Source organism: Hippocampus bargibanti, linkage group LG08 (assembly GCF_051943395.1).
Source record: "Hippocampus bargibanti isolate YZ-2025 linkage group LG08, ASM5194339v1, whole genome shotgun sequence".
Taxonomy (NCBI): domain Eukaryota; kingdom Metazoa; phylum Chordata; class Actinopteri; order Syngnathiformes; family Syngnathidae; genus Hippocampus; species Hippocampus bargibanti.
The window spans coordinates 5,525,507-5,551,927 of NC_142741.1; the positions used below are offsets into that span (position 1 = coordinate 5,525,507).

At 43.9% G+C, this 26,421-nt stretch overlaps 1 protein-coding gene across 1 annotated transcript in view; it reads left to right on the forward strand.

Moving 5' to 3' along the window:
* Positions 1-1,945: 1,945 nt before the first annotated feature.
* The window catches only part of col5a2a (collagen, type V, alpha 2a), a 33,833-nt gene continuing 9,357 nt past the window's right edge, over positions 1,946-26,421 (forward strand). Inside the window, exons 1-31 of the mRNA XM_089002411.1 lie at positions 1,946-2,178; positions 18,425-18,667; positions 20,050-20,069; positions 20,148-20,180; positions 20,262-20,294; positions 20,387-20,440; positions 20,903-20,995; positions 21,076-21,147; positions 21,255-21,299; positions 21,720-21,773; positions 21,850-21,903; positions 21,987-22,040; positions 22,113-22,166; positions 22,261-22,314; positions 22,435-22,479; positions 23,805-23,858; positions 23,975-24,019; positions 24,123-24,176; positions 24,275-24,373; positions 24,444-24,488; positions 24,558-24,656; positions 24,752-24,805; positions 24,883-24,990; positions 25,195-25,248; positions 25,358-25,456; positions 25,567-25,620; positions 25,702-25,800; positions 25,878-25,931; positions 26,035-26,088; positions 26,164-26,217; positions 26,323-26,376. Coding sequence (XP_088858537.1) covers positions 2,100-2,178; positions 18,425-18,667; positions 20,050-20,069; positions 20,148-20,180; positions 20,262-20,294; positions 20,387-20,440; positions 20,903-20,995; positions 21,076-21,147; positions 21,255-21,299; positions 21,720-21,773; positions 21,850-21,903; positions 21,987-22,040; positions 22,113-22,166; positions 22,261-22,314; positions 22,435-22,479; positions 23,805-23,858; positions 23,975-24,019; positions 24,123-24,176; positions 24,275-24,373; positions 24,444-24,488; positions 24,558-24,656; positions 24,752-24,805; positions 24,883-24,990; positions 25,195-25,248; positions 25,358-25,456; positions 25,567-25,620; positions 25,702-25,800; positions 25,878-25,931; positions 26,035-26,088; positions 26,164-26,217; positions 26,323-26,376 — 2,067 coding nt within the window. The 5' untranslated portion in view covers positions 1,946-2,099. The remainder of the gene's footprint in view (positions 2,179-18,424; positions 18,668-20,049; positions 20,070-20,147; positions 20,181-20,261; positions 20,295-20,386; positions 20,441-20,902; positions 20,996-21,075; positions 21,148-21,254; positions 21,300-21,719; positions 21,774-21,849; positions 21,904-21,986; positions 22,041-22,112; positions 22,167-22,260; positions 22,315-22,434; positions 22,480-23,804; positions 23,859-23,974; positions 24,020-24,122; positions 24,177-24,274; positions 24,374-24,443; positions 24,489-24,557; positions 24,657-24,751; positions 24,806-24,882; positions 24,991-25,194; positions 25,249-25,357; positions 25,457-25,566; positions 25,621-25,701; positions 25,801-25,877; positions 25,932-26,034; positions 26,089-26,163; positions 26,218-26,322; positions 26,377-26,421) is intronic.

Here is a 26,421-nt window from a genome sequence, read left to right on the forward strand (position 1 = left end):
CGTGCCTTTGACCAGATTCGACACTCATTTGGTCTTGGCCGCTGGAATCGTGACTGTCCACCATAACCGGTTGTGAAACACAATCCAGGTAACTGACGGTGTGATCTGGCCCACAGATGCTTGAAGCAAACAGATAGTCAACAGAACCCCTAATCCTCACCCCTTTTGGTAGGATTTCAGTACTAGATTGGAGCAGAGCTTTTGCCAATCGCATTCAGTTTTAGGGGGTTCCAGTTCCTGATCTCTGGGGTGTCCTGAGGCTAACTCGGGCTCCCTGAGAGATTGATAATGACTTTTGTGCTGCCCCCCAGAGCATAAACGCGTCATTTGAGACCCAAACGACTGCCCGGAGGCTTGACGTCGGTCGCAAATGTTTTGCAAAAGAAGCTTTGGGCGCAATCACTGAAACTGGGTCACAGCCTTTCCTGCTGATTGCATCTTTTTTTTGGACGAAAACAGACATTGATTAAAGGCATACCGTCCCCAAGCCCCCATTTGGGGAATCCTGCACGGCTCCCTTTGGGTTTTCAACCAAAGTTCTGTTTCTGTCTGTCTTTCAACAGCATCTTTAGCATTTTCCGGTTCTCTCGGCTTCCTTCTTGCCCCATTTATCTTCTCAGAGGGTACACAGATTCGACACTGCTTTAGACAAGTTGAAGCTTATCCGAGTTACAGTCGTCTTGACAAGAGGTGAGGGGACACTGGACCAGGGTAGGGCGGAGGATCGAGGGGTGGAGTCAGTTGACTCCGTTACGTTATTTATGCGGAAATGCGACGTTGACCATGATGACGAAGACACTTGACACCAGGGTGAGGAGGGACACCGTCCCGTCTGTAGATTGGGATGCAGATTTGGTCCCCGGGCCTTGACTTTGACACCTCTGATGTAAGTTATTAGCCAGCTAGCTGAATAGAAAAAGAGCCAGCTAGGTAGCTCGCTGGCTAGGTAACTAGCTAGCTTGATACATGATGATTGAAATTTTTATTTGCTTTCAGGGCTGACTAAAATGATGTGGCGGGCCAGATTTGTCCCCCGGGCCTTGACTTTGATACCTGTGATGGATGGTATTAGCCAGATAGCTGAATAGAAAGAGAGCCAGGTAGCTTGCTAGGTAGCTCAATCGCTCGCTAGCTAGGTAGCTTGTTAGATGAACATTGAATTTCACAAGTTTGATTTGCTTTCACGGGCCGAATAAAATGATGTGGCGGGCCAGATCTTGCCCCCGGACCTTGACTTTGACACGGTGATGTTAGGGATTAGCCAGCTAGCTGATTAGAAAAAGAGCCAGCTCGGTAGCTCGCTAACTAGCTAACTAGCTTGAGAGTTTTGAAAGGCGCTTATAAATTAAATGTATTATTATTATTAGCTTGATAGATCAGCATTGAATTTCACAAGTTTGATTTGCTTTTGCGGGCCGAATAAAGTGATGTGGCAGGCCAGATTTGGCCCCCGGACCTTGATTTTGACACATTAAATTAAGGGATTAGCCAGCTCGCTCAATAGAAAGACAGCCAGGTAGCTCTCTAGCTAGCTTGATCGCTCACTAGCTAGCTCGATAGATGAGCATGGAGTATCACAAGTTTGATTTGCTTTCGCGGGCTGAATAAAATGATGTGGCGGGCCAGATTTGGCCCCCGGGCCTTGACTTGGACACCTGTTGATTTAAACCTTCGCAGTTACTAACACGCGTCCTTTGTGTCTTCCATATTTGATAGATGACATATTTTGTCATAAAATGGATTCCTCATTGATCAAAAGGGTCCAATTTGTGCCGAGAGAGGGTTGCGCGTGTTCATACAGGAAAATAAAAAAAGAGTCGCGAACATGGGTGTAGTTTTCGCAGGCGCTGTGAGAGGGATGGGAGAGGGCTGACAAAAAAAGGGGGGGGGGGGAGGAAAATGAGGCTGGCCAGCATTCTTCTCATTTAAAGCTGTAACTACACCCAAAAAAAAAGGGGAAGAAGAGAAACAGTCGGGCAGTCTGGGTTGGGTCTGCTTGCCGCTTACAAGGAGAAGCTCGTAGCTCGTTTCTATTCATGCAGTGATAACTTCAACTTTTTGCCTCCCTCACCCCCCAGTCTCATGTCTTTCTTGTAGACATGATGGACTTTGCGCATTTAAGGATTTTAATTTTTTTCCTGGTCGCTCAGGTTTTGCTTGTGACATGCCAGGATGATGGTAAGTGGACACCCCCACAACTCCGCAACCCCCCCTTTGCTCTTTTTTTAATGGCATGCTGCGTGACTGAAAAAAAAAGCTCTTTGAACCTGTTTCTGAATGGAACATCTCAATCGCAAGGGGTTTTTACCCCACCCCACCCCCGCCCGATTTACTCCCTATCATGTTGGACAGGAGAAACTGTCAAAAGTCCCACTTTGGTGCATGTGAGGAGATGCGGATGTCCATCTGTCAGTCATTTCCAGGGATGTCAATCTCAGGCATTGACAATGAATGCAAATAAATGTCAAGGTGTGTGTGGGGGGCACGTTAGCGCGTTTCGTGCAATCTTGTAGTCTTGCGCTAAGTTTTTGTACATCTGCAAAGATAATTTGGTTGTGCTACGGAGGGACTGGCTGCTATGTTAATTTAGGGCAGATGTGAAGGGGAGGGGGGGCAAGCCTGCCTGATGGACTCTCTGAGTCACGGGAAGGCCCGGGAGGATTCGGGGGTTGAGGGGGGAAAGGGGAAGGGGGTGGGGGGGTATCTGGTAAAGTCTTCAGCTGGTACATCTGAGTGGTCTTGTTTTAGTTGACCTCGACTTCCCCGATGTTTTTTTTCTGTCAGTGGGAGAATTTGATCCCCCTGACGTCAGCCCGTTGATGATGTCACCGCTCTGGTTTTTTGATGGCTTCTACTGTTCTGCTTTTCATTTAGCTGATGAGGTGATTTCAGCAAAGTTGTTGGATAGATAGAGCGCCACCTATTTGTGGATGTGGAATAATGAGATTGTGTCACCATTCAATTAACCCTCCGATTATGTTCACTGAAACACATTTTTTTTCTTGTTTTTCTTTGACGGAAAAGCTAAAAAAAATCTGTTTTCATATTTGTATGGCAGAGTGACGACTTTCTACCTTCATTGGGAAATAATAAGAAACACCAAAGTCTATTTGTGTTGAGACTTGACATTTTAGGGCACAGGTGTCCATGTCAAGGGCCTGGGGCCAAATCACTTAATTCAGCCCGCCAAAGCAAATCAAACTTGTAATATTCCATGCTCATCTATTAAGCTAGCTAGCGAGCAGACTAGCTCTCTTTCCATACTGTTAGCTGGCTAATCCCTTACTTCACAGGTGTCAAAGTCAAGGCCTGGGGCGCCGCCCAAATGTGTCCCACAACATCATTTTATTCGCCCCGCAAAAGCAAATAAAACTTGTGAAATTCCATGCTAATCTATCCAGCTAGCTAGCGAGCAAGCTATCTCTCTTTCTATTCAGTTAGCTGGCTAATCCTGTACTTCACAGGTATCAAAGTCAAGGCCCAGGGGGGCAAATGTGGCCCACAACATCATTTTAGTCCTCCCGTAAAAGCTAAGACTTGTGAAATTCCATATTGTCTATCGAGCTTGCGAGCTCGTGAGGTAGCTAGGCAACGAGCTAGCTAGCAATCGAGCTAACTAATGATCAAGCTAGCTAGTGAGCTTGATAGCTCGCTCTCTTTCTATTCAGTTTGCTGGCTAATAATACCTTACTTCAAAGGTGTTAAAGTCAAGCCACGGGGGGCCAAATGTGGCCCACAACATCATTATATTTGGCCCGCGAAAGCAAATGAAGTTCCATAATGCTTGCTAAAGTCCGAACCAAAATTTCAAATTGTCCCATCTCAATCAAAATAATAGTCATTATTTTTTATTTCAATTTTGAAAAGTAGTTATTCATTAATTTCTTGTGCGCTCTATATGTAATATGTGGAGGAGATGAAACATTCTAATGGCTTCCCCAAATTGATAACGACTCCCGAGAGGAAACCGAAAGTACAATGTGGCAAAAAAATGACTTGGACATTCTAGTTTTCGGGAATTGAAGATGGCCGACGTGATGTTCGCATCGTTTTTTTCCAACATTGGAGCACAAGAGCCTCTTGTCAAGGTCGCACAGAAATTTGCTTTGTAGCTTGGAAATCTCCCTCTTTGTTTTTTTGTCTCTCAAGGAAAAAGGAAAATATGTTTCATTCAAAGGATCCGCAGTCAAGGCTCTTCTCAATAGTGGACGCTTCTTCACAGAATGGTGATTCAAGTTGTTGCATCTCTGTACCAATCACTTTGGGAAAAAAAGTATGCAAAAAATACAAAAATTAACAAAATAAAAGTAAAGTTGTCTGGAGCGGAGTGGAATGGTTCTCTGGAAAGATTTGCGAAGGAGCTGGTGGTGGAATTTGAGGCCCAAATCGCATCTGCGAACGAGGCGCTGGATGAAAGTCAGATGTGTCCACACACGTGTGGATATTTGACTTGCACGTGAGCCATTTGTTATTGTTGTAGATTTTCTTTTTTTTCCCTCTTGCGGCCAGGCATGTGGAGAAGTGGCACGAAGCGCTGATGGAAATAAACCACTCTTTCTTTTTTTTTTTTTTTTTTTTTACAATTTCAAACATTTTCTAGGCATCAAAATTAAATTTGAGTTTAATTTGTACTTTATTGTAATTTAATTTTTATGTCTTTTATTTTTTATATTGTATTTTATATTTTATTTGACATTTAATTTGATATTTTATTTCATTTTATATTTCATTGTATATTGTATTTTATTTTATGTTATTTTGTTATGTTATGTTTTATGTTATTTTTATTGACTTTTTTATTGTATTGTATTTTATTTTCTATTTTTTTTTTATTTTATATATTTTTATGTTTTAATTTATATTTTATTTTCTATCTTATTTTATATTTTATTTATTTTATGTTATTTTATGTTATTTAATTGTATATTTTATGTTATATTATTTCATATTTTATATTTTATATTATTATTTTTTTTTTTCAATTTTTAATTCATTTTTTATTTTGTTTTATTTTATTTTTCATGGGAGTGGTCCTATCCCGTTTGAGTAGATATAAACATGCCCAAAACACAACTGGTCTTATATTGAGCTTTTTCTAGCATGATGCCTGTCCAATTCAGTTTTTGCCAGAGGCCACGTTGTAGTTCCGATTTCCTCTCGGGGGATGTTTTGAATTTGGGGAACTAATGGATGAATAACTACGTTTCAAATCTGAAGTGGAAAAAAGACTATAATTGTGGTTAAATGGGACAATTTAAAATTTTGGTTTACACTTTAGCATCATGTAAGTTTGATTTGCTTTCGCGACCCAAATAAAATCATCTGAAGGCCAGATTTGGCCCCCGAGCCTTGACTTTGACACCTGTGATGTAAGCGATTAGCCAGTTTTCTGAATACAAAGAGAGCTAGTTCACTAACTTGCTAGGTCAATCGATGAGCATGGAATTTATTTCGCAGGGCCATATAAAGTGACCTGGCGGGCCAGATTTGGACCCCGGGCCTTGACTTTGACACCAGCGAGCTAGGCGAAATGAAATATTTATCCGTTGTTGCTTGCTGACTGACACACACAACATGGCTGCATGTGGGGAGGCTCTCGTCTTGAAATTAGCAACTTTTCAGAGTTGTAGCGCAGGATGAGCGGAATAATTTTCACATCCGACAGGAAGGGAGCCGAATCGAAGACAATCAACCAGTCAATGACGTCAAATGTTGCTAAAGACGTGAGCTAACTACAGGTAACATCCGACTTAAGACCGGCTCGACTTCCGAACACCCGTACTTACGACCACGACCTCCAAACCCTATTTTTAAAATGTTAATTCTACACCTGGCACCGCAATGCGCTACGACAATTTTGTCCAGCCAGCGTCTCACTCTCGCACAGCAATCGACCGTGTGATGGTACCAGAGGGGAGGGAGCTGGCGCTGCTGTGGGAGTGGTCACGGCAAACTGTACTCTTAGCCAATCAAAGTGGCTTTTTTCATTTAGGTGCCTCCCCTCAAGACTGTGCCACCTATTTTAGAAAAAAAGACCCCCTCTTGACATATCTACGAACCGCCTACGGTTTACGTGATGTCCGCCCCCTTCTTAGATTCCGCCTCCCTGTAATCCGATCGAATTGACCCCAATTGCTTTTTCATTAGCGTGTCACAGCATCACCTGCTGTCTGAAAACAACTGCTTTTCCAAAGCGACCAACTGCGCATGAGCTGACGCGAACTTGCAGCTGGTTTCCAGTTGTTTTCGACACATCGACATGGCAAACAAACGGCCTTTTTTTTCATCGGCTGTCACGTCCAAGCTCAGAACTCAAAACGGTTTCCATTAGAACCACATGCTGCATTTTTCAGCCATGACTACATTTCATGCATCTCATCGGGGGTCTCGGTGCATCACGTTCAGGTCGGGGTCTTTCAAACGTTCTCCGTCTTAAAGACGCCACGTCGCTCGGCGATAGATCGAGGCGAGCGGCGGCCGTGATTAGCGCGACTTCATGGGAACCGCGAAGGAATGAAAAGGATTGCAGTCAGCAAATGGAGGCCCGGGGTAGTGGAGGAGGGATTGGGGGTTGGAGTAGGGGTACGGGATGGAGGGGGGCGGCGTTAGCGATGCTTTCCAGATGTTGTAACTCATCGCTTTGGCCCTGGTTGGAAAATATTGCGGAATGGGCCCCCAGTTGACGGGCTGATATGTAGAAGAATGACTCGAAATGGACAATTTTAGCGCATGGAGTCGGTGACTGGCTGACCAAGCAGAAGTTGAGCTAAAAACCTGTAGGATGTTGTTTCTTGGTCATCTTTTAATGTCTGTTGATCGTTTAGTTTGGTCTGAACTGGTACAGGTCAAAAATTCGGACACAAAATACACCATACAAATACCGCGTCATCGCTACTTTGGTCAAAACCATTTCCTAATGAGTACGCTTGCAAACGTTCCCATTTGTCGGGCTCATTTCCATCGAAGGCCGTTGAATCAATTGCTATAAGAACTTTCCGGCACAGTCCCAACCGAGCCTCGTCTCTCGAATGGATAAAACCTGCTCAGATGAGACGTGAGACGTCGGGATGCCGAACGCAAGTGTCGATCGTCTCAAAATCTCAAAAATCGTCACCGTCACCTCATCTCTGCGGAACTAACAAAACAAGCTAGTTGTGACAAATGTCTGTTGAGACAGCTGTCCGTGCTAGACCAGGTCAGGTCACAGACTTTGCCCTCTGCAGTTTTTCCTCCATAGGTCCTGTAATCCTACACTCCCTCCAGCGCACGTTCGCCCCCCCAAAGGGTCGATGATTCCAAATGCTGCTCTAATTGCTCCGAGCTTTCCATCTAATGTTCCACCTAGGGGACGTCTTCCTGGTGCTAATCACTTGCTGGAACAGTTGAGCGGTTTTGTGATGTCGTTGCAAAAGAATCCTGATCTGACAATCAGATCTAAAGGCCCCTTGAAGGTACTTGTGGCAAATCCAACGTCGGTCACTGAAGACGCCGCAAAATGGTGAACGGCGGCCGTAATTGCAGGTTGCGGCCAAAGTTAAATGCTAGGTTGTAGGGAGGCCGCTGCAGAGGCTGAACCAGAGCGTCGGGTCGGTGTGTCGGCGGTTGGTGTCCGGTCAGGGTTTGCAAGGCGACTCGTGTCTTTGCGGCTTCTAGGACAAACAATTGACATGAGTGAAGAGGTGTGCTATTGGAAAAGGGGTCGTTTATAGAACTGAATTGGAATTTTTTTGGGTCGGTGTTGCTGCTTGACAGAAATGGACCAGGTTTTTCAGTACAGTGATACCTCAGTTTTTACGAACCCCTTGGTTTACGAACTTTTCGGTTTACGAACGTTAAATTTATGAAGATTTTACATTGGCATATGAAATATTTTTCGGGATACACACGGAGCTGCCACAATGAGTGATGTGTCGTTCGCGAACGAGCCCGTCCTCCTCACAAGAATATGGCAGCCGGCATGTTTTGGTCCTCTATTCTCCGCCCCCAACGGTTAAAGCCACGTGATTGGTCAAGAACGCAGCAGTGAGGGGAGGTGGTTTAAACATTAAAGAGACAGGCAGACGACAGAGAGAGAGTGACAAAATGGATAGAAAACAGTGACATTTGGACTCGTTTCAACTTCGGTAACAAGGTTAAAATTCCCTTCAATTAGGCTCCACAAATAACCCGCACAAGCCATCTGTGCACTTGATGCAAAAAGCTATCAACCCAGCTAAACAAAACACAATTGATGAGGAACTCGGTAAAATTATTGCAGAGAAAGCACCTACAAGGGATCATTCCTCAAGATGGTGAAAGAAGAAGGCAACGTTCCTCATCAAGTGTTTAATGCTGATGAAACAGGCCACTCCATTCCATCAAGCCATCAATGACCATCACAAAGCTAAATAAAACGACTTTATTATACAGTACAGTATATTTCTTTAATTATAATACCATAGCACATTTGTTCTACATAAAATAGGGTATATTTTGTGTAGTTTTAAGGCTTAGAAAATTAAAAAGTAGAAAATTGTGTTTTATGGGGACCTGGGAACGGATTATTCTCATTTTAATGGTTTCCTATGGGAAATTAATTTTTGGGATTCACACTTTTCACCTGACACACTCTGTCTGGGAACCAATTAAGTTCGTAAGCCAAGGTATCACTGTAGTTTGTTTCTGAGAACCCATAAAACATGCGCCCTTCCCACGTTTCCCTTTCTGTCACCGTGCCGCCGTCAGATTGCACATGTTCCAGTGCGTCCAACCAACACGTGCAAAAGCCATTGGGGCCACGTTCAAACGGGAAGGATTTCCCCGTTTCCTGCCGACGTCTTCGCAGGACGACCGTCCCAAAAAGTAGACGGATTGAAAACATTCACCTCCAAGGGTTGCGCCAGTTGGAACACGAACGGCGTGCCGAAACCAGAATGTTCGCCATCATTGGTCACTTGTATTTTGTAAAAGGGATTTGGATATCTTGGAGGCTTTCGTAGTTAAATAGCTTCGGACTGTACTTGATTTCAGTTTGTGGCTTCGATGATTGGTCGCTTGGTCCGTTTGCTACTTGCTTATTTTTGTGGTCGATTACTCAGTGGCTGAACGGTTGGTTGTTAGTCAGATGGAACATGACGGTCAAAGTCGAACGAACGGCCCATTCGTGTCGTCGGTTGGAGATCTGGAAGCGAACTGCGCTTCCTGTTACTGTCTGACATTGGCTTGGGGAGCTCAACTGATGAAATTATTTTGAAGGTCACGCAACTCCTCAAATCCATTCCCGAGCTTCTCTTCTGGACCATCTTTGGTCACCTTTGTCAGAATTTACTCTGGTAGCTTCAGCCCTGATTATTCTTTGGCAGTACCTGATCGCCGACGTCCTTCGTACCCCCCGACGAGACCGTAGATAATGGCGATTTATCAGTCAATGGACCATACTCTGATTCTAGTTGCCGGTGCACGCTCGCTCACGTGTGGATGGCATGTTGTGTCAAGTATGGGTGTGTTTGCAAGAGAGGGGAGGGGTTTTCCTGTGAGTTCCTATGGATCACTAGAAACTAAAAACACTTGAACACCAAAAATCGCTTTGAAATGACAGGTGGAAGATTGCCTGCCCTGCTCGTTAGCAGTGAAATTAACGAGTGACGCAACCCGAAGAGAACCTTGGGACACCTGAGGCGTTTTTTTGACTCCCGAAAAACGGCCAGCAGAGGCTTGGCTTGGGATCTAGAGATAATTCCAAGTACTTTCGGTTTTTGTTTTAATTTCTTATAGTTCAGTTGTTGGACTCCAAGGAAATTTACGATGAATACCCGCAAAACGTCAAACCTGATCGAATTCTCGTTGAGCGTTTCCATTTCAGGGATGATCCCGCCGACTCGAGCCAAAGCATCCACTCGCTGTTTTCGTTCACGGAAACGGAATCCCTTGAAGCACGCCAGCTTTTGTTGATCGCCAGGCCGTGTTTAGGAGATCTTTCAAATTCAAGTCAAAGATGAGCCGCGGTAATTGTCTAAACATTGTCGGATCATCGGAGGCTTCAGATAAATATACTGAGCGAGACTTTCTAAGGAGATGGACTCTCATTTATTTAGGTCCCCGCTTTGCAGTTTTTGTGAATGTGTGTGAAGTATCGTCTAATGCTAATTGTTGCATTACGACGGTACGAATGAAGTGATCAAATACTTGTTAAAAAGCCAAATGGTAATCTCTCACTTCCTAACGACAGATCCTCACGGACAACATTCCTGGCCTTTTATATACGACGCGGCGCATAGTAGCACTAAATCCCAGTGACTGCATTTCTCAGAAACTGTAAGCATGACAAAATGGAGACTGAAAGAGTCAGGAAAAAAGGGAGCGGGGAAAGGGATTCTTAAAGCGAGGGGGGGTTTGAACATGTGAGTTGGAACACTGAATGTTCTGGAAGATTGATGGCGGTATAAACGAAAACCAAAATGTAGCAGTGAGGTCAGACGGAATGCGCAGGCCTCGGGGATCATCTTCCCTCCTCGTAAAAAAAGGACTCGGAATCCTGAAAGCTGACGCTAGCTAAACATGTCACCTGTCGGAGTTCCAAATTGGAAGCTGAAGGCCCTCCTGGATGAACCCGCGGTTCCAGGCGGAACCTGTTGGGCAGCTTCATCACAGGACGGACTTACAGCAAATTTTTGAAAGCAAATAACGACAACAATGATTGCTTTTGCCGCAAGAGGGATCCGTCTTGGAACTAAAAACGGGGAAGTCGGCCATTTCACTTTTTAGAATTTGTGTGAAAAGGTACAACAAAATTGCCATCAAATAGAGGATATGTCGAGAAAAACACTTTTTTTCTTCGCACGCACGTAATTGTCATTGACAATTCAATTGCTCAATTGCTGCTGTGGACTGCAAATTTCCCCATTGCGGGACGAATAAAGGTATTCTGATTCTGATTCTGACATGATTTGACTATTACACGTTCATGTTTTTATATCTACAAATGTTCATACTATATTATGCGTCGTCGTTGGCGGCCATTTTAGAAGAAGGATGCTGCGCCTTGAACTGCCAGGCAGGAGACCGAAAGGAAGACCTGAGAAGAGGTTTAGGGATGTTGTCAAAGAGGACATGAAGGTCGCTGGTGTGAGACTAGAGGATGCTCAAAACCGGCTTAGATGGAGGACACTGATTGGCTGTGGCGACCCCTCAATCGAAAAGCCCAGAGGTTGACGGCCATTTTATTGAAAACGGTTTCAACGAAGGACCATTGTAACGTCCAGATCCGTTATGATCCTCGAGGTATGTTGTCACGGGTACGACTTTCCTGGATCTTTAAACCGGGAGCCTTTGTTTGGGTAAAAAAAGGTCAGGGACACTCGGCGTCTCTTTGCTTTTAAGCCTCATCAACACACGGTAATGCGGCAAATCCCGAGCGCCTTATCAACCTCAACAGACGGCGGCTTTTCTTGCTTCAAATCAAAGCCGCGAGGTCAGCAAATGTCAGCAACCGGCTGACTTTACAAGATGCTTTTGACCCTTAGAGACTTCGCCCCGGGCTAAACGTCCTTTGAGGGAAGTCAGCCAGCCTTCGGCTGAAGGAATCTTTACCCGGCCAGAGGAAAGATTTATCTGTGACCCTGACACATCGGGTCTGCTAAGAGCAGGAAGGAGCAGCTGGTACAAAGCCACCCGGCAGCAGCTGTAAGTCATCGGAGTCACACTGTGAGTCCTGCGATTTTCCGTCGTGTTCGTCAGTGGAAACTTGGTCTCGCCGCACAGAAGAATCTGGACTGCGGTTGATGATGTTTCTGAAACATTTGGGGGTTTTCGAACTGATTTTGAAATATCCGAATCCGAATCATCTTTATTGGCGAAGTATGTAGAACATACAAGCGGTTTGTCTCCGGGAGAACATACAATATGATTGCAAAAGTGGAATCAATCGAAACTGGAACGTGAAGTACGCTCTCGGCAACCAACTGCGGCGCTTTGTAGACTCGATCTGCAACACCCATCCATATTTCGAGACGCTTTATCCTGATGCGGGTGGGTGGCATACCAAAGTCTATCTCTATCAGGCAGTCGGCGCAGTAAAACCTGGACGAAATCATGACGAAAGCGTTTGAGAAAATTGCTGCGTTCGGAATGGAGTCGGAAAGCGTAACAGCCGGAGAAAACCGGCACAGGCATGGTCAGAAAATGCTAAGCCCACACTACTGTTTTATTTTTCCCGAAATTCCCGATGACGTGCATCAGAAGTGGCGTCTCAACAGTCACAGGAAGTCGCGAGACGCCACGTCACACCAGTCGCCATGTTTGGAAAGGAAAATGGCTTCTCTGTCTGCGGAAAATCCGCCTAATGCCGACGACGCATGGGAAGGAGGATGGCTTTTGCTCTTTGTCATTAGCGAGCTGCGCTTCCATCGTTTACGGAAAAGTGAGACGGAGGAAGGGATGGGGGGGTAACGTCTCACCCCTCCATACTTGCGGTTGGGGTTTTTGAGACCCCCACCAAAAAGTGTGCAATTCTTCCATGAAAACTCAACGGCGATGGAATACCCGGAATGGCTCAGCATACAAAAGGAAACAAAAAAAATATATTTTTCCAACTGTGTGCTGAGACTTATAATCATGGATAAATAAATGAATATATGGATACATGAATGAATGAATGAATGAATGAATGAATGAATAGATACGTAATATAACTAAATAAATAGATAAAACGGATAGATAAATAAATGCATAAAGAAACAAATGAATGAATAACTAAACAAATAAATACATAAATAACTAAACAAAAAAATAAATACAGAAACAAATAAATGGATGAATGAATGAATGAATGAATGAATGAATGAATAGATAAATATATACTTAATATAGCAAAATAAATAGATACATAGATAAACAAAGAAAGAAAGTAGATGAATGAATGGCTGCATGGATGGATAAATAGACAAATGAATAAAGAAGCAAATACAGTGAGACCTCAACTTACAAACACCTTAACTTACAAACTTTTCGTCTTACAAACGTCAAATTTATGTAAATTAAACCTTATAATAAGCACTATTTTCATAATACACACCCACCACGGCTGGCGGAGTGATCTTCGGTGGAAGCACACGACCGGACAGCACCAACAGTCCTTATGGAAGGGGACTCTCCTTCCATAAGCCATCAACGACCAATAAAAAAGGTAAATAAAACTTTATTTTACAGCACAGTTTATTTCTTTAATTACAGTCCTCATGATATTCCCTTTGACCTTTGACCTCCAACGCCATTCCATCAAGCCATAAATGACCATCACAAATGTAAATAAAGTGACTTTATGATACAATGCAGTGTATTTCTTTCATTGCAATACAATAGCACATTTATTATACATAGAATAAGGTATGTTGTGTGTAGTTTTAAGGCTTATTTAGTTGAAAAGTATATTTTATGGAAACCAGGGAATGAATTATTCCCATTTTAATGGTTTCTTATGGGATTTTTTTTTTTTTGAGATACACACTTTTTGCCTCACACACTCTGTCTGGGAACCAATTAAGTTCGTAAGTTGAGGTCTCACTGTAAATACATGCTGTAAATACATAAATAGAAAATTAAAATTTATATATGAAATACCCATTCTCTGATGTCTACTTTTATATCATTCCAGCTCACGTTGTTATATACTTCTATAAATGCAACCTGGTCATCCAGGAAGGAGGGTTCTGATTCGGATTCTGAATCTTGGGGTTGGAGTCATGATGTCGTGAATAGTTATCATCTGCGGGCCCGTGAAGCGGCTTGGGACAGTTTGTGACGAAAGCAATTGACCTGACTTTGTTTTGTTTTTTCGCTGCTTTCCTTGGAAATGTCGTTCACGTGCGTGTTTGCGACCGCTTGTCGCTTTGTTTACACCAAGCGTACGTCGCCTCGTGTCGGAAATGTTGCATTTTGTCAATTGACAGGCCTGATGCGGCATATCGATGGGAATTTCTCACGCGGATTAAATCCTGAACGACCACAACAAACACGTTAAGTGGGATTGATTTAGCAAAGTTTATCTGGTTTTGGGGGATTAGAAAAATCCAAATAAAAAAAACAAATAAAAAACATTTGCATTCCTCAGGGAGCTTTTTCTTCTTTTTAATGTCAATACACGGCAAAGCCAAGTGGCCTGGATCATCATTTCTGGGAAACAACAACCATGCTCTCTGGGTCGTTTTGACCCCGTGATCCAAAAGTGTCTCTACAAATACACAAAATCCCAATCTCATCAACACTATGTCTTCTTATTATTTTCTCATTATTGACAATTCGACCGTTTCTCCCTCCCATCAGGTGGAAACCCTGTGTGTCATTCTTGACAGCACACTATCTTTCCACTCCAATATAAATAACTTAACCCGGTCTGCATACTTTCACCGACGCAATATCAATCGTCTTCGCCCGTCTCTCACTCCTCAAACCACTGCTATCCTCGTTAATAGTCTGGTCACCTCCCGGATTGACTATATTGCAATTCACTTCTTTTTGGTGTCCCTCAGAAACTTCTCCACAAACTTCAACTCATCCAGAATTCTTCAGCTCGGATCATCACCAGAACCTCATTCTTTCACCACATCACCCCAGTCCTCCAAGTGCTCCACTGGCTCCCGCTCAAATATAGAATCAACTTTAAAATTCTTCTTTATACATTTAAAGCTATCCATAACCTTGCTCCCCCATATCTATCTGACCTTCTTCAAATTTCTATTCCCTCTCGTTCCTTCAGATCCTCTTCCTCCCTCCTGCCTCCCTGGCCCCCTGCCCGTCTCAGCACGATGGGTGACAGAGCCTTCAGCTGCTCTGCCCCCAAACTTTGGAACTCACTTCCTCCCAACATTCGTAACATCGATTCTCTTCCCACCTTCAAGTCCCATCTCAAAACCCACCTATTTAAAATTGTATTTTCTGTGTAGCTATTCTCTCTTGTTTCTATTTATAATTGTATTTTATTTATTTTATTGTATTTGTGATTATATTTTATTTATTATAGTACCTATGCTTGTCCGTGACTGTAAAGTGTCCTTCAGAGCTTTGAAAGGCGCTTAAAATGTAATTTATTATTATTATTATTATTATTATTATTATTATTATTATTATTATTATTATGAATTATGATCGTCGGCCATTTTAAACGCCCAAATTGTCATCTATGCTGAAATGAGCCACGTGCTGGGCCAATGTGTGAGAGTAGCTTCTGTTACCATGGGGACGAGAGGCAAAGCGTCAACGGATGTCTTCCACATTCCCCAATGTCACTTCTGACTACATAAACTGAAAAAAAAATGTCCGAGCTCCATCTGGATTTTCAACCATTTGTACTCGAGCGCTTCAAAAAAAGCCAAGAAATAGCTTGTCTACGTCCTCCTGAAGGGAAAAATCATGTGGAAGCTTGTTCACAGATGAACAACCAGCAACACGCCTGCTTCTCTCTTGTGAGAAGCCCGTCAGAAAATGGATGGATGGAAGAATGGATGGAGGAAGTGATGGATGGATGGATGGCAGATGGATGGATGGGTGGTTGGATGGATGGATGGATGGATGGATGGATGAAGTGATGGATGAATGGAGTGATGGATGGATGGATGGATGGATGGATGGATGGATGGATGAAGTGATGGATGAATGGAGTGATGGATGGATGGATGGATGGATGGATGGATGGATGGAGTGATAGATGGGTGGATGAAGTGATTGTTGGATGGATGGAAGGAGTGATGGATGGGTGGATGGATGAATGGAATAATGATGAGTGGATGGATGCAAGGAGTGATAAATGATGGGTGGTTGGACAGATGGGTGGATGGATGGATGGATGGATGGATGGATGGACGAAGAGAAGGATGGATGGATGATGGGTGAATGGATGGATGGATGTAGTGATGGATGGAGTAATGGAGTGATGGATGGATGCTTTCTTTTGAGCATTCATTGTTTAATTCTCTCCATAGCTCTTTTTCTTCATTCATCAACAACAGTGAGTTTTTGCTGTCAGATTGCCTTTGATTTTGCACCCCGGGCCACTTCACGCACAGTAGACTCTGGAGGTCGGACCTGAACTACCTTCACTAAAGGCCCTGAGCCGCCCCCTGCAGTTTAGTTTTTCCATCATAAGTATGATAAAAAATGTCTATTTTTGATGACAACATTGATGTCAAATTTTGAATTTGCGGATGCCTCAGCCACTCTCTCGTGTGCTTCAATCAATCCGGTTTGGAGACGAAACTTTGGGGAGCAAATGATGTCATGTCTACCCACCGGAGACTTTGCCGAAACAAAGTATCACATTTTCCACAACCTTTTTTTCTGTCATGTTTGTGGCTTTGCAGACTGCAGCCAGGTTCAGTCTGGTTTATCGGAGCTGAGCACAAGTGGACAAATTTGTTGTTTAATTTGTTTGGTCTTTGATCGAAAACCAGAACAAATCGTCATCGCTATCATCAGCTGTGATCGGTTTGCAGTCGTAAAACATTTATGAGCAAACTTGCATTATTCCAGACTTGATAAATCAGAAGTCCTGACTTGAAGTCATGGGCAGAAACTCTTGAAGTGACTCTAACTTTGGTCTTGCATACAGTGATGACTCACCTTACGAACTTAATTGGTTCCCAGAAAGTGTGTGTATGGAGAAATGTTCATCTTCCAAACATTTATTTCCCATAAGAAACCATTCAAATGAGAATAATCCGTTCCTCGGTCTCCATAAAACATAATTTTCTACTAAATAAGCCTTAAAGGACAACCGACGTCACTTTTTTGTTTCTTAACTAACATCAGAAAAAACGTTTTATATCATCTAAAATACCCAAAACACACAGTATGATATTTTTATTCAAATGCAAAACACCAATAAAAATGACTTAAAGCGTCCAAAATCTGCAAAAAATTGAGCTGCAAACTGGGCATTTTCAGAATGTCCCGCCCCCAGTTTGTGACGTCACGCCAAGACGTCTTGCATTGCTTGAGAATCAAAATAATGGCTTCAGATTCGGAGAATATGCTTTCTTGTTACACCTCCAGTTATGAATGTAATTCAAATAGTTCTGAAGAGGAAAGCATACATGTTTGCATTCGATTAAAGAATTTATTCCATGCCATTTTGGGGCAACATTGGAGAGAAACGATCACTAGAAAAGAGGGACAAAATGGCGACCTCCTGTGGCCACCTCCGTTTCCACATGCTGATAAATTTCTTATATGGAGCTTGGATGCCCTCTTCTGGCCTCCTGGCGGCTTTTGAGTGCAACACGAGGTCCCCAGACCAAACAGGTACAGCAAAATACATTGACGTGATGGAAGGACCGCTACAATGCGTCTTTTTTTACGGTAAAGGGCGGTCCTTTAGTGATGTCACGTACGGACTCGTCACCAACTCAAAAACAAGACTTCCTGAATATTCAGCGCGAGTCTTAAAACGTAAAATATAGCTATATGCGGTGGAATCTTTTTAAAATACGCTCAGTGGAAGTCATTTGAAGCCATTTTACAAATTATGGACACAACTTGTCCGGAGACGTCGGTTGTCCTTTAAAACTATGCAAAATATACTGTATTTTATGTATAATAAATGCGCTATTGTATTGTAAGTCAAGGAATAAAATGTATTGCATAATAAAGTCGTTTGATTGACATTTGTGATGGTCATTTATGTAGTTGCCTCTTGATGATATACGAGTGAAGTTGCCGTGCTTTCTCTCCGATAATACCCTCACTCACAATGTCCCCTGCTAGCGACTTTTCATTAATCCAAATCAACTGAAGTTTTTCAACCACTTCTATTTCCTGAGACCGTTGCTTATACAACACAGAAACACCCTTAATAGCTTCCTTGTTCTTAAGGATGGTAGCATTGGTGGACTTAGCATACTGGTACTGGGACGCTAAGTCACACAAACGCACACCTCGTTGGTGTTTTTCGATGATCTACTTCTTCTGCATCGACCGCCATTTTCTTTTGTGTCCTCTTCGGCTTAACACTAGCCTGTAGTGCGCATAATAGCAAAAGTACTCCACGCGATAACAAACCATGTCCGCACTCAAAGGAAGGGGGTGACGAAAACTAGTCCGCCAGCCACTATGGCGCTGTTCGACCATGTGGTTTGGTGCTTCTCCGCCGAAAACTAGTCCGCCAGACACCGTGGCACCCAGTGGTTTGGTTTGTCCGCCGAAAACTAGTTCGTCAGCCAAGACTATATGCTCGGGAATGTAATGTTCGTGAGGCGAAAAGTTCGTGAGCTATAGCGTTCGTAAGCTGAGGTATCACTGTCCTCCGTTGTGAAGTCAAAATGAGACACAAGTTGACACAAGAGGCAAATACTTTGCGGTGGATTAATTTCCCGTGTAAACTGGAAGTAATGCACCAAAACACCCCGACTCTCTCCGCTACCGACTGATAACCAATGACTTTCCTCCACTTTTTTAGGAGGCGATGGCAGCTGCAAGGCAGACGGCCAAGTGTACCCCAACAGGGACATCTGGAAGCCCTCACCGTGCCGACTGTGCGTGTGCGACAACGGTCAGGTTCTCTGCGACAACATCCAGTGTGAAGAACTGAGCAACTGCGAGAAGGTGGTGGTCCCCGAGGGGGAGTGCTGCCCCATTTGTCAGAGCGAAACCTCCACCGGAGGCGGAGGCGGAGGTGGCGGCGGCGGCGGAGGTTCTTACGGTGAGTGTTTCTATCAACAATCCCCCAAGAAGCCAGAAGAAAACACCAAAAATTGTCTTGTCTACTGGGGACATGGCCATTGGTGTGAACGAAATGTGTTAACTGCAAAATGATGAAAAATCGATGAAAAGGTTTCTTCAGCCGTCGTCTGGACTTCTTTGAAGGTGTTGGACGTTTCGCTCCTCAATCCGAAAAGCTTCGCCAGCTAACTAAAATTGTGCTGGTAGCTCTGGTTATATATGTATATATATATATATATATATATATATATATATATATATATATATATATATATATATATATATATATATATATATATATATATCTAATGGAAAGAGACAAAGGTTTGTTTAGTCTGATTATGTTATATAACTGGCCCTGATTGCCCCATTCGCTCTGGTATCAGATACCATCTGCTCACCCGAACCTTAGATCAGGGACCTATCAGAGCAGAGGTCTGGCACTGCTATCTCTGGATATTAGGGATCTATAGAAGGTGAGAGCTACCAGCACAATTTTAGGTCACTGTTATCTGGTATCTGATACCAGAGCGAATGAGACAACCAGGGTCAGTCGTAGAACATAGTAAGACAAAACAAACCTCCACCTCTGTCCATTAGGGATATATACTGTATAGGTCCAGAGCTACCAGCACAATTTTAGTTCACTGGTATCTACTATCTGATACCAGAGCGAATGGGGCAATCAGGGCCAGTCGTAGAACATTTTAAGACACAACAAACCTCCACCTCTGTCCATTAGAGATATATACTGTATACTTTCCAAGCTACCAGCACAATTTTAGTTCACTGGTGTCTGGTATCTGATTCCAGAGCGAATGGGGCAATCAGGGCCAGTCAAAGTACATAATCAGACAAAACAAACCTCCACTTCTTTCCATTAGTGATATATACTTGTATTACGTTCATCCTGTCTACTTGATATCTAATTTAAAACAGATTCTTTTCTTACAGACAGTGTATTTTAGGTGTTCAGTTACCTGACGTGTTTCGGCGTATACTTCCGCCTTCGTCAGAGTGTCACGGATGTTGTTGTGACGCGCCTTTTTCAGGTAGGTCAGACTCTCAGTAACACCAGCTGAAAAAGTATACACCGAAACATGTCAGGTAATTGAACACCTAAAATACACTGTTTGTAAGAAAAGAATCTGTTTTAAATTAGGGATATATACTGTATAGAGCTACCAGCACAAGTACAGATGATGGCTGGAGAAACCTTTTCATCGATTACTTAACGTGCGAATTTGTCATTTTGCTGCAGATTTTACCCAGATTATGCAAATTAACATGCATGATTTTTTTCTGGGAGCCACCTAAACTGATGTGTTGCGCCGATCTTTCACCTTGTTTCTTTCTTTGTAGGTGGCGGCAGAATTTACCGGGTAGGTGACCGCCTTGAAACAAGCATAGCACAATTTTAATTTGCTAGATGTGTCTCATCCACTTGTCTGTGACTGCAGGGCCAGAAGGGAGAGCCCGGCGAAGTCCCGATTGTGAGTACGGTTTTTGCTTCAGAACTCCTGAAAGCGGAAACACAATAACGAAATCCATAATCTAACTGCCTGTGTCTACAGGTGACCGGCATTCGAGGCCGTCCTGGACCCATGGTGAGCATCTCGATGACCCCTCGACAGATTGCGTTTATACACACAATACGCATCATCATCATCATCTGGTCTTTGATGTTGATGTTTTATAGGGACCTCCTGGTTCCCCAGGTGGAAGAGGACCCAGAGGGAACAAAGGAAGGCCCGTAAGTTGCACCCACTTCATTTCATCCCTCATCTACTGACATCTAGCGACTGACAATCAATCATAGGCCAGCGTATCAGAGCGATCAATAGCGATTAAGATGTGTAAAACAGGGACTGGTCAAGTTCCCATCCATTGACGTATGGTTGACGCCGCTTATCCGTTAAGGTTTGGACCCCATTTCAGATCACAGTCCTCTTTATTGGCCAAGTTGTTCGTCCATCGCCATTGGCGACTTTGTCCTGAAAACTCCGAGTAATGTTGCCTGTGGGCCAGGTGTTGGGGATGAGGGGCATGGGGGTGTTGCACCCTGGACCGGTCATTGGAAAGCACAGACCCTTTGTACACCAAATGACTCCATTCCATAAAAAGAGTGGAGCGCCTGGTCAAGAGGGCCAGTTCTGTCTTGGGCTGCTCTGATTTTGATTTCAAACTGTAAACATTGTCTTTCATTCGCTCCCAGGGACAGCGAGGCTCCCCGGGTTATGATGGAGAGCCAGGAATTCCGGGTCAACCCGGTGAACCTGGACCCCCGGGACACCCAACCCATCCAGGAGTAAGTGATGATGCCGCCAATGAGCTGTAGTCTCCTCTTGTTCTTGGCAACCTCAAACATGTTGCTCCCTTCAATCACAGGGTCTTGGGGCGCAGATGGCCGGAGTGTTGGAAGGGAAAAACGCACCTCAAAGCATGCTAAGCGGCACCAGGGTAAGGTGTCGGCTTGTTTTGAAAATGTCAACTATCTCCCCCGAAACCGAAGGATCGCTTTCACACTCTCTTTCGTGAAGTTCAGATTATTGTACTGTTGGTTCTAGGGTGAATCTGGAGCAAGAGGACCACCTGGGCCCATCGGTTCCCCTGTAAGTCCAATAAATGGTTCCAATTGTTTTGAATGCATCCTGGTCACGTAGTTTAGCTATTCTAAGGGTCTCAAACACAACACACCTAAAACTCATGGCCATGCCTTGGAAGTTTTCAAAGTTAAAAGATGAGAACCACGAGCTGGCAACAAGTATGGTAAAGACCGAGGTTTGGAAAACCAGAATGAAAACCAGAAGTTTAGCCACTTTATTCTCAAATTCCAAGTTTCGCATTTTCGGCGGTGAACCAAACATTGAGCCTCATGTGGTCTCGTAGACATAAAGACAATGGTAACCTGTGACAAAGTCACTTGACATGATGAGCATCGTCCGGGATTTCCTGTGAAAAATGAGACGCCTGCGCCTGTACATTGGTTGCTTGCGGCTTTTGTGAAACTTTGTTTGTCTTGCTCCTAAAAGGGTCAGTCTGGACCACAAGGACCTCCCGGAGACGTGGGCGATCCAGGGCATATGGTACAACGCCGTCTGCATTTTGTATGAGCGGCTATGAAGTAGTCCAAATGTTTAAAACAACATTGTTCATTTTAAGGGTCCGTCTGGGCAAAGAGGACCTGAAGGCCCCATAGGGAAACCAGGAGAAGACGTATGTGAACCATGGGCCGAGGCTGTCCAATATCTCACTGCAAAGTGCAGCCGGTAACTATTGAACATGATGTCCTCATATAGGGTGAAGCGGGCAAGCCAGGAAATACTGGAGAAGTTGGATTCCCAGGTTCCCAAGTAAGATCATTTGTCTGATGGCGTGGTGTTGTTGAAGGATCCTTTCTAACTGCAACGAATTTGCTATTTAAGGGAGCAAGAGGGTTTCCTGGTACGCCGGGACCTCCTGGGCTGAAAGGACACAGGGTGAGCACTTGATTCAATACAAAGTAAACATTTTGCCATTGATGTGCTTCTGCAGGTTTCTCAAGTAAGACAATGCATCACCTTTTGTATTTAGGGACATGGAGGACCTCTGGGACAAAAAGGAGAACACGGAGCCGTTGGATCCAAGGTAAAATGAGGCTGGTGGTGGTCTGGGTTTGAAATGGAAAGCCTAAACTGTCATTTCCAGTTTTTAAAGTGTCACTTCCAGTTCTAATACTACAACAACATTTGGTTCTCTCTTCCCCAGGGCGCCACAGGCCCACCAGGTCAAATGGGAGGACCAGGTCCAATGGTCAGTATTTTCTCAAAATTGTTTGATATACTCTTGACACTCTGGAGAGACAAATAATTTCACTTTGACACAGTTTGCTAATGCTAATTGCTAATACCGTCCTCAAATGTGAAATTTACGAAAGAGAATACCTTGACAGATGGTCTATGAATCTTCACATTCATCCAGGTCACTGTGTTCTCGCGTCAAATCTGTCAGTGAATCGATCACGGTTGGACAACTCCGGTTGTCTGGTCTTGGGAGACAAGCGCAACGGTCCAGTTACACTTGATAAAATTTTCGGAGAACTTCAAGCAATTGATATTTCTAGCTCGAATAAAAACTGTACAGTGATACTGCAGCTTACAAACTTAATTGGTTCCCAGAAAGTGTGTGTGTAAGGCGAAAAGTTCGTCTTCCAAACAAGTACGTATGTCCAATAAGAAACCATTCAAATGAGAATAATCCATTCCCAGGTCCCCATAAAACATAATTTTCTACGAAATAAGCCTTAAAACTACACAAAATATACCTTATTTTAGGTATAATAAATGTGATATTGTATTGTAATTAAAGAAATAAACTATACTAAATAATAAAGCCGTTTTATTTACCTTTGTGATGGTGGTTGTCAACGGATGACGAACTTCCAGGTTGCCTCTTGATATCTGAGTGAAGTTGCCGTGCTTTCTCGGCGATAATACCCTCAATCACAGTTTTACTTGCTGGTTGCCTTTCATTAATCCAAATCAACGGACATTTTTCAACTTCTTCTATTGCCTGAGACAGTTTCTTAGACGAAAAAGAAACACCCTTAGCCACACGTAGCAATGGTCGACTTAGCATACTGGTAGTGGGACGCTAAGTAACACAAACGCACACCTCGTTCGTGTTTCTCTATGATGTCCTTCTTCTGCTCGACCGCCATTTTCTTTTGTGTCTTCTTCGGCTTAACACTAGCCTATGGTGGGGTCTTTTTCGGTCCCATAATAGCAAAAGTATCCTCGATAACAAATCACGTCCTTACTCAAAGAAGGGGGTGATGAATACTAGTCCGTCAGCCTGTCCGACCATGTGGTTTGGTGTTCTTCCCTCGAAAACTAGTTTGTCAGCCAAGACTATATGCTCGCGAATTTAATGTTCGTGAGGCAGAAAGTTCGTGAGCTAAAGCGTTCGTAAGATGAGGTATCACTGTACTTCTGTTGACATGAATCAGTGAATGCACCGATCATATGAGTTGGTGATGACTCCTGCACATATTTTGAGCAATTAATTTTCCCCGCCCAATTTGAAAGTGTGCGTACAATTTGAATAACATGATCACCAAACGCATGATGTGTTTACAGGGACCTGCCGGGATGCCTGGGGAAAGGGGCCGATCTGGGCCTGGAGGTGCAGCGGTATGTCACAAATCATTCCTGGGAAACGTCAGAGCACTCTGCCTCACTGACTGTGAGGCCAAAAGCATTTGATTATTCTAAGAGGTTTTGTTTGTACTGTTGTTCTTTGTTCTTAGGGTAAACGTGGTCTACCCGGTAACATTGGAAAGCCAGGTGCAATTGTAAGGCACTAGTTACCTGTTTGAATATACATATCACTAAGATGAACATTTGAGAATATAGTGAGGAAGCTTGTAACAAAGACAAGATTTTTATTGGTTTCAGGGTCCCTTGGGTCTCAGTGGCCCTCCTGGATATCCGGGAACACCAGGAATGAAGGTGAGTATTGCTCAAATGTCTCTCAAATAACATACTTGAGGTGCATTTTTTTTGTTTCAAAAAACAACACATATTCCATCTGTGCTTGGGTATCATAGGGACAACAAGGACCCACAGGTGTTCGGGGTCCGGAGGGTCCTCAGGGGCAAAGAGGCGAAACTGGTCATCTAGGGAGACCTGGCCCAGTTGGCCTAAGGGTAATATTTTCTGTCGTGGTAAACACTTGCATGGACAATACCGTTATGTCATCATTTTCTCCATTCAAAGGGACCCACGGGTACAGACGGTGGCCTCGGAGCCAAAGGACCAGTGGTATGTTAAATAATACAGTTGACATAAAAAGTGGCAATACACTTGGCTTATAAGGTTGAATGACAACAGGGAAACCTTGGCCCACAAGGCCCGGGTGGGCATCTTGGACCCGCCGGACCTCCAGGACCTCAGGGAAGCACTGGCCAGCCTGGTATCAAAGGGCAACTGGTAACTTGGTTCCATCAGTTTGGATTTTGTCAGTTCAGCTGTTCTTGCCAGTCCCAGCTGATGATTCATATTAATTATTTATTTATTTATGAAAGGGGGAGGTTGGTGTCCCGGGATTCAAGGGAGAAGCAGGACCCAAAGGAGAAGTTGTAAGATGAAAACATTATGAGCATTGTTTTGACGAGAAATTTTCTGTCATTCATTTCTTCTCATGTCACATTCTAAGGGTCCCCCAGGATCCCAGGGAGTGATTGGACCTCAGGGTGAAGAAGGAAAGCGGGGACCACGAGGAGACCCTGGAACTGTTGGCCCACTCGGTGCCGTTGGTGAGAGAGTGAGTCACCGTTCCACCTCACGCAAAAAAATGACATTTCAAATTCTGTATGTAGAGGATTAACCCTGATGGGCTGGTCAGCTTCCTGTTTGTTTTACATAAGTCATCCATCACTGATTATTTGACTCATTGGAGGAGGGAAATATCTGAAACCTCGAATCCATTTGAGGAGCAAAAGTCATGTGAGTTTTGCTATGTTTACAGGGATCACCAGGAAACCGAGGATTCCCCGGTGCTGATGGTCTGCCTGGACCAAAGGTAGAGTTAGGTAGAGCAATCGGATGCTTTACTCAGACAGTTGGATAAGAGTCTCTGCGGTGTATTTTCCAAGTATAAGTTCCCATCCAAATTGTGTTCATCCCTCAAGGGTTCTCAAGGAGATCGTGGAATATCAGGGCCATCAGGACCAAAAGGTTCACTGGGTGACCCGGGACGTACAGGAGAACCTGGTCTACCAGGTGCAAGGGTAACACTGACATGTTTGGCATTTAACTCTTGAACATTCCAATTTCTACGAGCCCATGTACTGCGGTCTCAAATCCGTCTCTCGCTAACGTTTGAATCTGTTCTCCAAAGGGTCTTACTGGTACTCCTGGAGTGCAGGGGGCTGAGGGAAAGCCAGGGCCACTGGTATGTCAAAGTCCTTTACCCATTTTGACATAAAATATGTGAATAGGCTGAAGCCAATGTTTGACTTTGCGTGTCGTTCAGGGTGCGCCCGGTGAAGATGGTCGCCCAGGCCCCGGAGGCTCCATTGGCAACCGGGGGCCTGCAGGAACAATGGGAATACCTGGCCCCAAGGGATTTAATGTAAGTTCCATTTTGTAACGACCCGCTCGCCACCCACACGTTGGTGTTTAATTCCAAATGTATCTTGCAATAAAAAGGGTGATCCAGGAAAGACAGGGGAACAAGGTTCTGCAGGAGTACCTGGTCAAAGGGTGAGTAACCGGGAATGATTGGGTCACACTTTGCTGGAAACCAGATTCAGTCATCAATTAAGATTTTTGCAGGACTGATATGATCTGCCTTTTTGTACGCTAGGGACCTCCTGGAAAAGATGGAGAGGTTGGGCCTGCTGGCCCACCTGGCCCACCCGTAAGAGCCATCAACTTTAATATGCACAAATATTTGATTTCTCCATTGACATTACTGACTAAACTCAATCAACAGGGCGTTGCAGGTGACAGAGGAGAACAGGGACCTCCAGGTGTTAATGGTTTCCAGGTGTGTCATTGCATAGGGCCAAATACCACATCTATCTACAGAAGACATCATGATTCTGAATAGATATTGGGGTCTTCAATTTTGATTCATCTATTGTTTTATCAGGGTTTACCAGGAAATCAAGGTCCTCCTGGAGAATCCGGGAAACCGGGTGACCTTGTGAGTATAATATCAGTTAGAAACTAATGTACCCCCTTTCGTTAT